The 18,312-nt window shown below is 35.0% G+C and overlaps 1 protein-coding gene across 1 annotated transcript in view; it reads left to right on the forward strand.

Moving 5' to 3' along the window:
* The window catches only part of Cmtr1 (Cap methyltransferase 1), a 378,564-nt gene that overhangs the window by 151,255 nt on the left and 208,997 nt on the right, over nt 1–18,312 (forward strand). Inside the window, exon 10 of the mRNA XM_090398617.1 lies at nt 5,997–6,189. Within this exon, the coding sequence (XP_090254743.1) occupies nt 5,997–6,189 (193 nt within the window). The remainder of the gene's footprint in view (nt 1–5,996; nt 6,190–18,312) is intronic.

The following is an 18,312-nucleotide window of genomic DNA, read 5'->3' on the forward strand; positions in this document are numbered from 1 at the left end:
AGACTGGAATACTTGGAAAAGCTTCAACAGACTTCAAACGACAGGACGCTGCAAACAAAACCTCATGAAATGGGGGCTACCTCACTGGCCAGACAATTGTGAGTGTTGGGCAACCCAGTCCATGGAACACCTTCTTTCTTGTCCCTTTCTTCCATCACCTTGCACAAAAGAGGACCTTATATCTTGCACAGAAAGAGTAGTTGATTGTGCAAGATACTGGAGGAACATCTGCCTTATTTATTGTATATAAGTTGATGTTTCTTTTTTTCATATTTAATTATTATTCCCTGTATAATTCACCTACCAAATCTAAGCTGATCTCATTGTAATGTATCCTAATTTGTTGTAAATCATGTTGTACCACTTGTGTTTGGATACGAAATAAAAAATGTTATACTTTTAAAATAAATCCAGGACAAGTCTGCAAGATTCCCTGACTAAATTGAAAAACTGTTGTAATAAATTTACAACAGTTAAATTTAGGTAGAAACATTGAAATTATCGACTGCATCGTGAATGGAGAACCTATACAACAAGTAAAACATTTCATCTATTTAGGCACAATTTTTAGTGAAGATGGCAAATTAAATTTGGAAATAGCAGAATTAACAAATCTGGTATGGCAGGAAGTCGACTGAATAAATTTGTATGGAATAAGATTGAGATTAGATTAGTCAATACACTAAACTAGCTGTATACAAGACAGCGTAGAAACCAATTTCAACTTGTGGATCTGAGAGCTGGGTTAGAATAAAACTTGATCAAAGACTGGAGACCACATATATGAGAGTCCTGAAAAACAGTAGGGGACTGAACAGATGCCAATAATGGTGGCATCATATTAAAAATTGTGATATTAGGAAAGAACTTGACATTGTCAGCATTCAGGAATGCATTAGCAGAGCTAATCTCAGGTGGTATGGTCATTTAAACAGAATGGGAGAGGAATGATTAGCAAAACAAGTGTTCTCTGCCAGGTTGGCAGGAAAAAGACCCAGAGGAAGACCAAGATATAAGTGGATTGATACATTAAAAGGGCCTTATAAGATAGAAATATAAGATCTGATAACATTGGAGTCTTTACAGGTAACAGATTGATTTGGAGGAATATTATTGATAGTAAGTTAACAATGATGTAAGTTCTTCATGCAGTACTGTTATAATACCCTGTACACCCCTTGTGGGTATATGTCAGGAATTTGATGATGAGATTTAAAGATTTAATCCCAATTATTTTTATAACTGAGACTCTGAGTATGTTATTTCAATTATTCTTCTAAAAAGAGCAGTCAGTGTTACCAAAAAGTTGCAAATGTATCTAGCACAGAAATTCAGTCTTTTTTAGCATCTTTCTTAAAATCTGTTTAGGTTTTTGAGCAAAGGTTGGGGATCAAGTTGAACTTTCTGTTAAGCTTAAGATAATAACCAAACTCGTCTTTCTTTACAGTTCCAGAAGTATGATTCACCTGAATTTATTGTTATGTGATTACTTTGGTCATTAATTTAAAATATTCTAGGTTCTGTTTATTTTTAGTCATCACAACTTCTTGACATGTCTTCTTCTTCCAGCCTTTTTTTATAACCATTTATGGTTATAGGCCTCCCCCATTTATCTTCAACTTTCTCTATTCAGTGCTTCCCAGCGCCAACATTCTCCAGTCGTCTCCACTAGATCATCCTTCCAACATTCTCCAGCCGTCTCCAATAGATCATCCTTCCATCTTCTCTCTGGTTGTCCAGTTATTTATCTTCTTTCATATGGATGCCACTTGGTAATTGTTTTCATCTATTTATCGCTGTTCATCCGAGCAATATGTCTTGCCCACCTCCATTTTAATTTTAAAATCTCTTCCCCTATATCCAAAACTATTTGTTTGGTTATTGACTATGTCTCTGATCTATATGTCATAATTGGGAATGATGCACTGGTTGGAAAGTTTAAATCTATTTTCTGGTTTTATTTTAATGTGCAGGAATTTTTTGTTTGTCAAAAGCCATCCAGCCTAGCTGACTCTCCTTTTTTACTTCATAAATGCTTCTTTTCCTAAGGTAAAAGTTCTACCAAGGTATATTCTTGTACTTGATCTATTTTGTTATTTGTTCTTCTGTTATCTGGTTTCTTTTGACATTTGTCAGTATTTTAGTCTTTTCATAGTTTATGTGTAATCCTACTTTATTTGATACTGTGTTTAATTCATTCATTTCTTCTAGTTCTCTTTTGTTGTTTGCTAGTACTACAATATCATCAGCATATCATAAATGATTTAGTTTTTTGCCATTAATATTAATCCCTCTGTTACTCTGATCTAATTCACTCAGTTCATATTCCAATACTGCAGTGAATAATTTGGGTGAAATAGTATCTTCTTGGTGTACTCCTTTATTTATTTGGAATGTGTTGTTATGTTCATTTATACAAATACTAACAGTTGTTTTTTCATATATTCTGTTTACTAGCTGTATATAATTTTTCTTACTCCATGCTTCTTCATTGCTATTAGGATTGCTTGATTTTCAAACGAATCAAAGACTTTTTTATAATTTATAAAACCTAAGTACAATGATAAGTTGTATTCTCTGCATTTTTTCTCTTAGCTGATTCAATCTCTGCTTGTGTTTGACTGTCCTAACCCCTTTCTGAATCCAGCTTGTTCATTAAGCTGAGCCTCATCCAGTAATCTTGTAATTCTGTTTATTATTTTTATAAATAGTTTTTATTTTTATAAACAGCAAGCTTATAAGTCTGTAATTTTCTGTCTTTTTCTTATTACCCTTTTTGAACATGAGTATTATCATAATAGCGTTGTTCCAGCAGTTTGGTATATTTTTTCGTTTTATGCATTTATTAAATATATTTTTTAGTTCTTTTAATGTTTCTCCTGTTACTTTCATCATTTCTATTGCAATTCCATCTTCTCCTGGCATTTTATTATTTTTCATATACTTGTTCAGTTTCAAAATTTTGCATATCTGGAAACTTTCTTCTTCATAATCTTCTGGCTTCCTTGTCATCCTTGTGATAGTGTTTTGAACAGTGCTGGTGGTATCATACAGTTCTGAAAAATATTGTGTAGCCCACTGGTTCTTAACCGCTGTTCCCTGGAACACTTCTGTTCTGCGAACTGGTTACAAGTGTTCTGCCAGTGAAAGATGTCACATGACACAGTTCTGAGTGTAATTGGCTACTCTGAATAAAAATTTTGATGGAATTATTTCTGTTATAAGAGAACAATTAATAATATTGGAAGAAAACATTTCAAGTTACTTTCCTTCCTTAAATACACAATTATGACTGGATATGAAATCCATTTGGCACAGTTAATACATTCAGTTGAGAATTTTTGTTAAAAGAAGAACAATTAGTTACCTTGTCAATGGATTGTACTCTAAAAATGAAATTCTCTGAAATAACTCTTGAGGAATTTTGTATTTTTGTCAAGCCGAATACTCAGCTATCCACAAGAGCACTAAAATTTTGTTACAGTTTTCAACATCATATTTGTGTGAGCTCGGTTTCTCAATATTAAAAGCGTGAAAGACTTGCTAATATTGACAAAGAGAATGAGAAGGGCTATATCACATATTAGACCTGATATTGCTGAAACCTGCAAAAGCTGGCCAGCTCAAATATCGCATTAAAATAGGTTCAATTTTTTTATTATTAGTTTTATGACCCTAATGTTTTTGGTGTTCCCCAAATTTTTCTTATAATCAAAAGTGTTCTGTGACTTTTAAGAACCACTGGTCTGGCCCTTCCAACTATGCTTTTTTTATCTTTGATATCTTGTCCATTTTCATCTTCTAATATTAGTATTTCTTTTTTGCCTAGTGTGAGACTATTTCATCGTACTTTCTTATTTTTGTTATCTATTATTTCTTGTATCATTTTAACTCCTCTTTTCTTTTTATATTTTTAATATTTTTTCTGATTGTTTTATTTATTTCTGTAAGTTCTATTCTATTTCTTTTTCCTTCTCCAATTAGTTCTTTTCTCCAACAGATTTTTTGTTTTCTCTGAGAAGTTTTTATTTTTAACCTTTTTATCTTTTGCAATCTTATGTATGCTTTCTATGTTATCCTGTAGGTTTGTGTTTTCATTCATGTTATTTCTTTGATCGTCAGTATAGTTTTTATTTTTATTTTTTTGCAATTTCTTCTTGGTATAATTTTTTGTTGGCTACTAATATCATTATTTATCTTTACATATGATGGGAGGGGAGGGGCTGAAAAGTTCTGATAAACATTTAGAACAAAATTAATTAATTTTGTCTTATATATCCTAAAAGAAAAAGAACAAATTATTACAATTTGATGAAACATTGGGGTTAGAGGATTTTAAGATATATTCTTTCTTGGGGTTAGAGGATTTTAAGATATATTCTTTCTTGGGGTTATATCAGCTGCTTTGATATCATTTTTGTTCTCGGTGTTTATCAGAGCTTTCCAGGTCACCCCTCATATTTTGTTTTATTCTGTTTCATCCTGTAATTTTTTCTTCTATTGTTATTTTCTCTCTAACTATTTACTGATCAATTCCTATGCCTATTTGATTGATGACTGAAACATCTTTAAATATTCTTACAGGAAATGATAAAATATAATCTGTTTCACTTTTTGTTTATCCATTTGGATTAATTCATCTCCATTTTTTATTTAGTTTTTTTCCTATAAAATGTGTTCATAGCATTCAACTGGTTCCTCATCATAAAGTTTAACATCATATTTCTTCTTCCATTTCATTCTCCTATGGCATAGGAGAATGAAATGAAAGAAGAAATATGATGTTATGAAATTTGTCCCTGTACACTTTTCACATACATTTTTATTTTTTCCCAGTTGCACATTAAAGTCTCCTAACACTATTGCATAGGCTATAGGATCCTGCTGTATTATATTGGACACTGTGTCATGGAATTCTACTTCATCTTCATAACTGCTGGTTGGTGCATATATTTGTATTATTTTAATGGATTTCTGTTCTGATGTTTGCACTGTGGTGTATGCTACCCAGTCTGATATCCTAAGCATATTTAGTAACCTTTGTTTGCTGTACTTTTGTTTATGAGAAAACCTACTTCTCTGCTTGACATCAGCTGGTCCTTTCCAGTAAAGTACATTTCCCGATTTTAGTGTTATGCATTCTTCTGATTTTCTTTTCATTTCACTTAATCCTATTATATCCCACTTCATTATGCTTATTTCATATTCCAATTCTTCTATTTTTTCATCATCTGCTAATGTTCCTATGTTGTATGTAGCAATAATAAGATTAGTTTTCTTGCATTTAATTTTATTATTTTGTTTTGAAATAGCATGTCCAGTCTGATAGCCCCATTTGTCTGCTGAATTAGGTTCTCTGGGATAGTAAGACCCAGTGATGCCAGATACCGTGGGCTAATTCATGTATTTAGTGTATTCATGGTTTTAATGGGGGTGGGGATTGTTGTCTTTTCTCCCACAGTGATGAATCGGTTTGGGAGAGGATTGGCAGTGGCTCATCTAACTAGAGCGGTGGAACACCATCGCCTACCCAGCCTAAACTGCTCTTCCTCAGAATATGTCTGAGTGACCAAGTAAGCAAGCTCTGCTCTGGAATACCACCATTGTATCCAGTTGGAATTCCCCTTAGTCTAGTTCCTCAGTGTTCTACCAGCAAGAACTCCCAAGTTCCCTGTTCAACTTGGGAGGCCCTGCTGGTAGAATACATTACTGCTGGCATAGCTCAATACATCATCAAAACATGCAAGCCTCTTCACCATGTCTAGGTGAGGATTCCAGTGAAGGAGAATAATATTTAGTAAACAAAATTACATTTAGTAAATAAGGTTAGTGAAACAATGTTAGTAAATTAACATTTAGTAAATAAGAATTATGAAATCCATATAGTGGATTATTTACAATATGTTCTGGTATATTTTTTACTTATTATTGTGCGTGAAAAATTTCTTCTCTCTCTCTCTCTCTGTCTGTCTAAGTAACTGAACATTATTTTGCAGAAATCATTGGTGGGGCCCAATGAACTTTTGTACTTTGCTGATATATGTGCTGGTCCTGGTGGATTTTCAGAATACATTCTCTGGAGGAAAAAATGGGAGTCTAAAGGATTTGGTTTTACTTTGAAAGGTCCCAATGATTTTCGATTAGATGAATTTTTTGCTGGTCCTCCTGAAACTTTTGAAACTCATTATGGTAAGATAACTTAATTTGTGTTTTCTGTGTTTCACATCATATTGTTTATGCATACATGCATATGAAATGGAATTTACATATAAAATCTGTAAATCATTTTCTAGTTATGAAAATGGTGATCAAATGAAAAGAGTTTATGAAGATATCTGTCCACCCACTTATACACCCCTGATGGTGAGGGGAAATAAATTTACAATAAAATTTCTTAATTTAGATAAGCTTAAAAGTGTGTAGGTGAATAATTAATAAAACAATTTTATTTTCTTTTTTTAAGACTTATACTTCCCTGATGTCAGAAAGAAATAAACCTTTTTTCTGAAATTCTCATAATTTGCATTAAAAATGACAATAGTTCGAAGAATGATTTAGCAGCAGTATGTGAAACTGCTGACTTTCTTCATCATCATCAAATTCCTGCCATCTGCCCTCAAGGGGTGTACAGGATAAGATAGTACAACATGAAACATTTACATCATTACTAACTTCCTATCTACAATTTTCCTCCAAATCAGTCTGTTACTTGTCAAGACGCCAATATTATCAGATTTTATATTTCTATCATCTAAGGCACTCTTTACCGTATCAATCCACCTATACTTGGTTTTTGTCTGGGTCGTTTTCCTGCCAACCTGACAGAGAACACTTGTTTTGCTAATCTTTTCTCTCCCATTCTATTTAAGTGACCATACCACTTGAGATTAGCTCCGCTAACGCATTCCTGGATACTGACGTCAAGTTCTTTTCTAATATCCTCGTTTTTAATATGATATTGCCATTGATACTATCTGTTCATGCCCCCTAATCTTTCTCAGGACTCTCATATCTGCAGTCTCTAGTCTTTGATCAAGTGATTTAATTCTGAACCAGCTCTCAGATCCATAAGTTAAAACTGGTTTGAACACTGTCTTGTATACAGCTAATTTAGTGTTCTTCTGACTAATTTCTCTCTTATTCCATATGAATTTATTCAGTTGACTTCCTACCATACCAGCTTTGTTGATTCTTTCTCCATATTTAATTTACGATCTCTGTTGTCTATCTCCATATTTAATTTACGATCTTCACTAAAAATCGTGCTTAAGTAGTTGAAATGTTTTACTTGTTCCACAGGCTGTCTATTCACAATGCAGTTGACATTTTCAATGCTTCTGCCTATTTTCATTATCTTTGTCTTGTTATTGCTGACCTTCATACCATATCTATTACAACAGCTACTCAATTTAGTCAGGGAATCTGGCAGACTTGTAGCGGATTTATATAGAAGTATAACATCATCCGCATAAAGCAAAGAGCTGACATTAATATCGCCAATTTTGATATCATGTTTAATACCACTTTCCTTAATAATGTGATCCATATAGATAACGAATAACAGAGGGGATAATGTACATCTTTGTCTCACACCAGATTTAACATTAAACCATCTTCCTGTACTTCCTTCAATTCTAACTGCTGATTTACAACTCAAATAAAGACTAAGTATCGCTTGATGTAATGCCCCATTGACACCATATAACTGAAGTGTATTGAATAGCTTCTCTCTTGGCACTTTGTCATATGCCTTTTCCAAATCGACAAAACTCAAATAGAGATCTTTGTTATATTCCTATGATTTCTCCACTATTTGTCGTAAAGTGAAGATCTGATCCTGACAGCCTCTATTTGGCCTGAATCCAGCTTGTTCTTCACCAAGCTTTTCTTCCACAATTCTTCTCAATCGTTTCTCAAGTATACTTGCATAGTTCTTACCAGGAACACTTAGTAGGGAAATACCTCTGTAATTCTCACATTCAGTTTTATTTCTTTTTATATATGGGTACTATGAGAGCTCTACTCCAATCATCGGGAATTCATCCCTCTGTCCAGGCTTTCTGAACCATGCAGTGCAGCCACTGTAAGACTCTTATACCACCATACTTCAGCATTTCTGGTCGAATATCATCTACTCCTGCTGCCTTTCTACATTTTAAGCCTTTGATGGCTTTTTCTTCTTCATGTATGGATATGCATTCCTGACTGCATACCTGGTCAGTGTTTTTTACCACTGTGCTGTCATCACTGCTTATTTCATTTAGCAGTTTTTCAAAGTAATTACTCCATACTTCAAGGATATCTTTTTCTCCCATTTTCTTGTCACCTTCATCATCTCTTACTTCTTTTACAGTACTCTTTCCTCCATTTCTAAGCTTCTTCAACAACCTCCAGAACATCTTACCACCTTCTTGATATTTATTTTCCATGTTCTTGCCAAAGTCTTCCCATGACTTTTGTTTAGCTAGTTTTACACAGTGTTTTGCTTTCTTACATTTGTCTCTGTATTTTCTAAGAGCACAAGCTGACTTATTTGCCAGGAACTTTTGATATGCTTTCTTCTTTTCCTTCACTGCCTCTTTAACTTCCTGTGTCCACCATGGAGTTCTGATTTTTCTATCCTTGCAGACAACCTCACCACATGCCTCTCTGGCTGAATCAGTCATGGTGTTCTTCAAGGTTTGGTTCCTGTTCTCAAACTCTTTCATTTTTTCTTCAATAATCTTTGTGTATTTTAGTCTACAGTTCATATCTGAGAGCTGCTCAACTTTTATTCGCTTTAAAACTTTCTTATATGTTATTCTTTTCATATATGTTATTCTTTTCTTATATGAAATTCAATTTTATCCTGCTCAAGACTAAATAGTGATGACTTCCAATTTCAAATCCTCTGTACACTCTGGTGTCCTGAACCAGTGGGAAAACATCACTATCAACAATAACATAGTCAATGAGACTTTTCTTATTCCTTTCCTTTTCTCTCCATGTGAATTTGTGCACATTTTTATGTTGGAACATGGTGTTAGTAATAACCAGTCCATGTCCTAAGCAAAAATCCTAAAGGTATTTGCCATTATTATTGGCTTTGCACTTTTCTCCAAATTTTCCCAAAATGGTTTTTTATGTCTGACAATCCTCTCTTACTGTTCTATTTAGATCCCCCAACAAAGACCAACTTTTCCTTTTTCATCGTGTCTGTTGCTTTCTCTAAAGCCTCAAAAAATTCCCCCACTTCTACCTCAGTAGAACATTCTGTAGGACCATAGGCACAAATAAGTCTCATTGTCCAGTTCCCCATTCTGATATCTGCCCACATCACTCTACTTGAGATTGCCTGCTATTTAAGAAGATTAACCTTGTATTTTGTGTTGAATACAATGGCTACTTCTGCTTTTCCTTGATTGTCATTTCCTGAATATAACATTTTGTATTTATTGCTCAGAAAGATCTCACCAGTTTTTGTCTTTTTTTGTTTCTGTCACCCCTATTATGTCAATCTGGTACTTATCTAATTCCTCAGCTAACTCCATTTCTTTGCCATTCAGGCTTCTTATGTTGATAGTACTGATTTTTAACTCTGGTGACGTTAAGTTGGGGTGTGTTTTAAACTTTGTTCCAGTAACTGACTTTTTGCTGTTTGCCCTGATTCCCTGGCGAAAACAACAGAGGCCTTGTTTAAACGGGCAACGCCCCAGCTGGCATGAAATTCTGTCATGTTGTACCATCATTTATGGTTTGGTTTAAGCCAATAAGAATACAATTTGTGTCAGCTAAATCCCAAATTGCCAGCCCATCCTCGTACGTTCAGTATCCTGGTAGATACCCAACGAAGTGCACCATGAGAAGGTGAGGATTGAACATTAGGTCAGAAGCCCTGGTCTGTTCTCTGCATTCTTTTAAAGGCTGTGTGGAGGTCTACTCTCAGTTATACAACTTTTACTCTTAAGCACCCCACTCACTTACTTTTACCTGATAAATAGCAGAAATTTGAACTGACTGCACTTCATCCACTTTGACTCATGCCAACCAAATTCAGTTTCCTGATGGTACTGCATGCAATTTTTCATCATGAGTTCACATAACTGCTTGCATAAATTGAGCAAAGTATGTTATACTGTCATTGGCTTCATGTTTCTGTGCATGTTGTAAGGAGCAGTGTACTTTCCAGTAAGATATTTTACTTGGAGTCATACATGCAAGAAGGGCTGTAGTGCAGATAGAACTGGTTGATGAAAACAAGTGTTTTTCGTAATAGAGTTAAACATATGGTAATGTCAGTCTTTTCATTTTGAAGTCAGTCTACCACTCAACATTTTGATTCTTGTTCTACCATGGTTTGTTCTTCTTACGGCAGCCACAAGTTAATTAAAGTTGCTGAAAATTTCAAAGTTAAATTAATCTTGTCCAATTATCAATAATTTGAAAATTATTGAATCCTATAAAGAAATTTTAATAAGGAATCATTTTTAGCATTGTGGCTTTTACTTTCACAAGACATTCTCTTTTTATAAACACTCAAGTGGCTGCTGGCAAGTGAAAGAAAATTTAAAAAACTTCAACATTTTTTATCAGATAAGTATATAAGTAAATACAGTAAACTTTCTAATGCTGTTTATTCTCCAAAGGAAGTAGATGGGACTCTATAGCCCTCAGCTAGTCACTACCCTCACTTGTCAGCAGTGGTTGGCTACTGATCATTACCTACGAGACTTTAGGGTGAGTTTATGGTAAATGGCTATCTCCATCTCCTATTCTGAACTCTAACGGGTATATTATTATCTAAAATAGTCCAAGCTCTGTAGTTGATTTTTGATTTTTCCAAATTGGAAGGTTAAAAACGTTTTTTTTTTTTTAAATAAAATTATCATTATTATTAAATATCATTTTACTTAATTTAGCCCATACCTTATTCAAAGCATGGCTACAACTTTATTATTTAGATATATAAAGATATAATATACCATACTTGACAAGAAATTATATTCTTCTCATCCATATTTTACTCTAACATAAGCAGACAAAGTCATCTTCATGATTAAACTAGAGCAATTGACTTTCATCTCCAGTTGTTCTTTGTATCCTGTGTTGCAAAGCATATCTCTTTCACAAAATGTGTGTATTATCATACACTATGAAAAAGTCACTTCCCACAGGTTCAGTATTTGCTAAGGACTCATCAGTGGGAATTAGTTCATGGAGATACTGAGAACTATCTCAATGCCAGAAATAATTCATGTAGCAGAGTTTGTATTACTTACTACAACTATTTCCAATCTAGAGTATAATGATACTCTGGATTGGAGATGTCCATAGTAAATTTTTATACTAGATTGGAAAGTATATTTTACTTTATAAATAATTATATTTCTGTTTTCACCCATATTTACCCTGGTGTAAGCAGCAAAAGTTTGCACATCAAGTATCTTCATGATAGTGGAACTTATATAGAGAGCAATAGAACTTCATCTCCAGTTTTCATATGTATAATTCAAAGCATACCACCTCTGCAGAAGAAAACATGAATAACTGTTATGATTATTCAAAGACTGAAATAGTAATGAAGAATGAGGTTAGCAGTTCAAATTAATTTGAATATTTTGGTTGTGGACAGAAGAATGGACTTGCAGGTTCGGTAATGCCATAATAAATTTTAGTATAAGTTGAAATTGTCTATCACGTTAATAGACAGCATTTTAAGGTATAGGTGGTTATCCAAGCATATACTGAAAAGTAATGCCTGATATTTTTAATTAGATATAGGGTGACGTTATGTACAAGAATAATGACTTCTTCTTTCTCAAATTCCATCTATTTTTAAAACAGCTAGGCTTTCTCTTTACTTATGAGTTCCATTCCAGGGCTGTATGACAGATCTCTTGATAATTTTGCCTATGTGTATGATGCCTAATCTACCTGAATTTTCATTTTTTGATTTCTAAAGTAACTTGCTAATTTTTTATTTTATTTATTTTTTTTCCAGAGGTGTTCATTACTTACCGTTTGAGGCCACCATATTTGAAGCATACTCTACATTATTTATTTATTTATTTAGCGTATGGCATAATAAAGACACATGCCATCAAAATATATAAATACATATTTGTGCAGACAATAAAAATGAGAAAAGTAATGCACATATACAAAGATCAAGTAAAAAAAAAAGTCACTAAAATTTTAAGTCTAGTTCAGATAGCCAATCAAGAGCTGAAGGATCTGCCTCAAAAAAGTCTCTCAGGTCACCAGGTAGACTCTTATGATGCTGTCCTCCACAATCTGCCAGATGGTTTGGTTTATGGCCCCAAGCTGTCTACACGGATACCATGTCCTGTGCATATCCTATTTAGGCTTTTCCATAGATGACGTGGAAGCTCAATCCCCTTTTGGATTTTGTTGGGAAGGGTATACTTGTTTAAGTCTGATGGCAATTTTTCTTTCCAAGTTTCTAGCCATTTTGAATTAACATTGAAATTGCTATTTACTAGTTCTTCAGCCAGTATTAGTGGAGGTCATTGGGATTTAAGGCGATTCATATTTATATATGGGAGGTCTTCGTATATTGGCAACACGGGATTGCTGTTTATTTTTTTTTGTACTCTTTTATAGAGCATCTTGTCTGTGCAGGTTCGGTGGTGCAATATTGCTCAAAGTTGGAAGCCAGTAGATGGGAGTGGATTTGACACAACCTGTTATTGTCCTCATTGCTGCATTTATTTGCATGCTGATTTTCTTGGTATGAGGACTGTTTAGCCATACTGGTGAACAATATTCTGCCGCAGAGTATTAGTGAAATAGCAAGGTAACACCCAGATATTTAGGGAAATCATGGTTCTGCAGCAATTTACAATTACACATTTAAACTGTAATTTTCACAATTCATTCTAAATTATACAGTCAGATGTATTGCTTAATGGAGCGCCTCCATAGTCAGTCGGTATAGAATAGACGAAGCCCTTTTGTCTGAAAGATCCGGGTTCGATTCCCGTCTATGCGTTAGGAACCTTTATCTGGTCTCTTTCGACTAAAGGTGAATTAGATGGTCTCATACGGAGGTAGAGGGTTTTTCCCACCCGGAAACTCAGATTTTTCATCCCTCAGAACAGGTAAACTGGCCCCCTTGAACACACACACGGAGTACAGTTATGAATACTTATGACAGTATGTGAAAGAGATAGGGTCCTCACCACATGTCGCAATGCCCGTAGTTAGCCATGAGTCACATCATGGTAGTCAACCTCCTAGATAGGAGATGACATATGAATGGGATGGTTCTGCAGCATTGTGTTGTTAAAGCTGACCTGAAGTTTTCTATTTGCCAATTTTGTGTTTAAGTGAAAAGCGCTAATCGGTCTTATTGAGGTTTGGTGTTAGTCTCCATTTATGAAAATATTCCCCAATGGTTCTAAGGTCATTTTTGAAAATATCTTCAGTTACTTCGATGCTCTTGTGTTAGATGGCGAGGGCTATATCATCAGCATAAGCAAATTTTTTTTATCTAGTTGTCGGTAGATGAGATGTATATAAGTCGAATAAGATTGGTGCTAATACTGAGCCCTGTGGGAGCCCATTGTTTCAGCTTTCTCAGTTTGCTCATTTTTTTTTTTCCCAGTACCACATGGAAGAACCTGTCAGAAAGCATGTTACCAATAAGTTGTTTGATGGATTGACATGGTATGGTTTGTATAGCATCCCCTCTTTCCATACCGTGTCATATGCAGCATTAAGGTCAACAAACACAACAGAGGTTTTTAACATCTCTGAAAGCCTGCTTCGATATGGGTAGTAAGGCTTAGTACTTGGTCCATGCAACATTGAGTCCTAAAGCCTGCTTGCTCAACAGGGATAACTTCAGATATTTTTGGCCCAATTCTGTTGAGGAGGAGTCTCTCGAGGAGCTTATAACAGTAACTGAGGGGTGCAATTGGGCTATAGCTCTCAGCTTGATCTTGGGGCTTGTTGGGTTTTACTATGGCTATTATTTTGATTCTCTTAAAGGCTGTTGGAAGGTTTCCCATCCTTAAAATGTGAGAAAAAAATCTTGTTAGCCATTGATGAGCATTTTTTCCACAGTTTGCCAAGAATTCAGGGTGAATACCATCAAAACCTGATGCTTTGCCGGTTTACACCTCCTTTAAGGCCTCATTTATTTCGTCTGTAGTAAATTCTCTTTAAAATTGGAAACTGTCAGCTGCACTTTGTCATAAGTTTCTTAGTGTTCGTTTAACCTCCCATGTGTGTTGATGATCTTGAGGGGCTCTAGACAGCAAGGTTATTTGACAAGCAATTTGATCTAGAGTCACCAAAGGATCTTTACGAGTGATTAGGTTACTTCCACCTAACTTCTTTAATAGACCCCATGCTTTTCTATTTGATTTTTTAAAGTGTACACCCCTTTAGGGTACATGCCAGGAATTTGATTATGACGAAGTCTAAGTCCTCTGTAGTTTTTATCCATTTTTCTCTGCGCTCATTATCAAGCCTTCTGGAGTAATTTGTCAGCTATGTCACAGTCACCAGATTCTAAGTAGACTTGGTATAGCACAGTCACAGTCTTTATTCCAGCCAGATATGTATTCCTTTCAGAAAACCCTTGGAATATATTTCTTCACTGTTGATATGACTGCTCCAATGAATCTGTTGTAGTTTTCACTCACAGGAGGTATCCATCTTACTATTTTATCCAATTCTTGTGAAAAATCTTGCCAGTTCGCTTTCCTAAAATTCCATCTTGGTCGTGGAATGGACCATATTATTGGTATTTGTATTCCTACTTTTACCAATACTGGGCGATGTTGGCTGTGTGGAAAATCTTCAAGGACTTGTCTTGTTGTGTTTATAGACTGATTTTGCAAATTTTGGGTAAAAAAGCAGAGGTCTGGGTTGTATTCCCTCTTCCATGCTGCAGCCTTAAAAGTTCCTTTGTCCTTTGCATCAAATATTAAGCTAAGATTGTTTTGCTCAGCCCAGTTCGTTAATGCTTCACGATTTCCATCATTATTGTAATTCCACATGATGTGATGGCTGTTAAAATCTCCTATGTAAATAGTGGGATGCGGAAATATGGGAATTACTTCAGGTGGCCATTCTACCAAGGGAGGCTTATCAATGTTAACCACTGTGAGATCTTCAATTTTAGCTATGATAGTGTGTATATTCTGATTAGTATGTACTGATATTCAGTGGGCATTTTCTATATTATTGCATATGTAAGTTGCACAGCCATGAGCTTGATGATGTGTAGCTCCTAGTATATTGTACACTGCAATTTTCCCTCTAGATTTCAATTGCTGTTCATTATTTGTGTGCATCTCTTGAATGACAGCTATGTCTATATCATTTTCTTGAAGGATTTTTGTGGGATGTTGACTTTTAGCAAAACTGATTCCTTCAATGTTGAGTTGGCAAATCCATTAATTAGCACCCTGTTTTCAAATTTTCTTTTCTTGTGGTCTTGAAAACGACTGTTTGGTGATTGTATAGCTTGTAATTTCATGTGTCTATAGCCAGGGGATTGTTAAGATAGGTCTGGCTGCCAGCAGTCTCTCTAGCTCATTTAGCATTACCCCGTGGAGGCAAGCTAGGAATACACCCCAGCATACTCTACAGATATCAGTTGTTTATATCTTTGTTTGCATTTCCTTTGAAACCAACAATGTTTCACATCCATATAAAGAGCTGATTTAATTCATGCATAAATATTCATATTTTTAATATCTGTGTGAATATTTTTAATTTCCCATAATCTGCTAAGTTTAGTATATGCACATCATGCCATTTGAATCCTTGTATCAACATGTTAACAGCTTCTCCATCTACAGATAACCTACCGCTGTGTGTAAAATTTGAAATGATTAAATGCTTTCAATTTTTTCCATTTTCAGTTTTGCTTGGTATATTGTTATTTACATTGCTTCTCATTTCTTTAATTTTGTTTATATTTATTTTCAAACCAACCTTCAGTTATTCCTCTTGTATTGTGGTTAGTTTATTTTTGATCTCTACATGTCTATGAACAATTAGACATATATCATCTTCATAATCTAGATCAGGCATGGCCAACTTCATTCTATGTGAGGGCCAATATATGATGAGTGGTAGCATCATGGGCCACACGCTTTTAGACAGAACTTAAATAAAAATAAACTCTGCATTTTTTCAAGGCAATAGTTATATGTATTGAATTACTATATTTGTGAAATCATTTTACTACTGGGAGAACAATATAAAATACTTGATTGATTTAAATATAAGTTGTTAAATTAAATTTGATTACATATTTCTGGTTTTTTTTACATGTAACACAACTTAATGAAAATACTGTGGGCATTCATGTGTGACAACAAGTTCATCAAAGTCGGTTTTCAACGATGATGGCGATATTCGTAACAAATCATGAAGGTGGTCATCAGTCAGTCAGCTTCTTTGTGACGATTTAACTGCCCTCATAGTTGAGAAAGTGCATTCACATATGTATGTGCTTCCAAACATAGATGCAATTCTCAAACTGAAATCACTCAATGCAGTGTTGTGTCCCATTCTTGTTTAAATGGAACACAACACAACAAAGAGGACTTGAAAGTATCGTTAAAGGTAGTGAAAGAAAAGAGTGACAGAGTTAGGATGGTGAGTCTGTTGCTGCAGTACGACAGAGAGGAGTTTTGAAGGTGGGCCATAATCGCAAATGACTTTATGCGCAGCTTATGCAGATGGTGTGGTGTGGAATTCGTGGACATGTGAAATGAGTTTGATGGGCAAAAGGATTTATACAAGATGGATGACCTTAATTTGAATGGATTTGGTGTGCGGAGACTGGAAAAAGTGTTGCTGAATGAAATGAAAATGGATGTGCAGAACCAGGGAAACTAGAACTACCAAGGTGGTGGTGAGGGGGGATATGCAGACATCAGTGAGACAGTTGAGTGTAAGAATGTATATGTTACCGCTAAAGTTCGAAAGCCGCTAATGTGCACATTACCTAGCTAATCTGCAGATTAACTGATTTGCTCCGTTAACGTGCGGAATCAAGAGTTTTCCGCATTTTACCTAGGTAATGTACACATTAACGGCTTCCGTATCGTTAAAGTTCAAAAGTTTGTTTCTCTCATTTCCTTTCCCTACTCCTTCCCCCCCTCTCCCTCCACTTTTAGTTTGGTTTCGCCAGTGTCATATGTTTTGCAAATTCATTTCCTTAATTGTAATAATATTTTAAACTGGTTGATTCTTTGTATTATAGTTTTTTAATTGATCGATGATTGATTCTATCAACTAATTTGTTGATTGTTTGATTGTATTAACTTGATTCTTTAGATATCGAAAAATAAATAAATAACATTGTGTTAATTTAAGCGTACAGAAACGTTGCTGTTGTTCCAGCAAAGATCTTATTTTCACTTTAACGAGTGCCTAGTAGGTAATGTGCAGATTATCTAGGTAATTTGCAGATTACCTAGGTAATTTAAGAAAAGAAACAATTTTCCGCATGTTAACGGATCACCCTAGTTAATCTGCACAATACCTAGATAATCTGCAGAATAACTGATTTCTGCACTTTAGCGGTAACATATATAATGTACCCGAGCCAGTACTAAGGACAAAAAATTGGAATGGGATAGTAGAATAACGCATCAAGATAGGGGTGGGACAAAGGGACCTCTGCATTTCATGTATACTAATGCCAGGAGTATTAGGAACAAGAAGGAAGAATTTTTTGCCTTGATTGGCTCTTCCTGGCTACAGGTTATTGGCATTAGTGAATCATGGCTGACAGAAGATGATATAGTTAGTGGGATGGAATGTGTAGGTTATAGAGTGTTTAGGAGGGACAGAGAGAATAAAATGGGGGGGGGGGGAGTGTTATTGATGATAGCTGATGAAATGCAGCCAAGGAGAATTGAAGTTGTATCGCAGGATAGTGAAAAAAGCTCATTTGAGGCTATTTGGTTTGAGATTGAGACTGGCAGAACAAAATATACAGTTGGATGCTGCTATAGACTAGATGGAATAGATGGTGGAGATAGTATGCATAAACAAATTGATGAAATGAGTGGAAGGAGGATAATTATTATGGGGGATTTCAACTATGCTCCTGACCGTCACTCAGGAAACTCATAAGGTAACCTCCAAATGAAAACTGGCAAAAGACCTCGTGGGGAGGTTCTAACCCTTTTATATTATGAGCCTATCGGCACCTTCTGCAATTAATTTTCTTCCCCATCATGATACGATTCTCGTAACCTGTTAGGGTGGCATCTCGCTGCTGAAATTTCTACCTTTCGTGGGCCATGTGCACGCGACTGACCCGTGGCACTGTCTAAA

This window comes from Typopeltis vanoorti, chromosome 10 (assembly GCF_054136105.1).
Source record: "Typopeltis vanoorti isolate ZY-2024b chromosome 10, IOZ_Tvanoo_1.0, whole genome shotgun sequence".
In the NCBI taxonomy this organism is placed as follows: domain Eukaryota; kingdom Metazoa; phylum Arthropoda; class Arachnida; order Uropygi; family Thelyphonidae; genus Typopeltis; species Typopeltis vanoorti.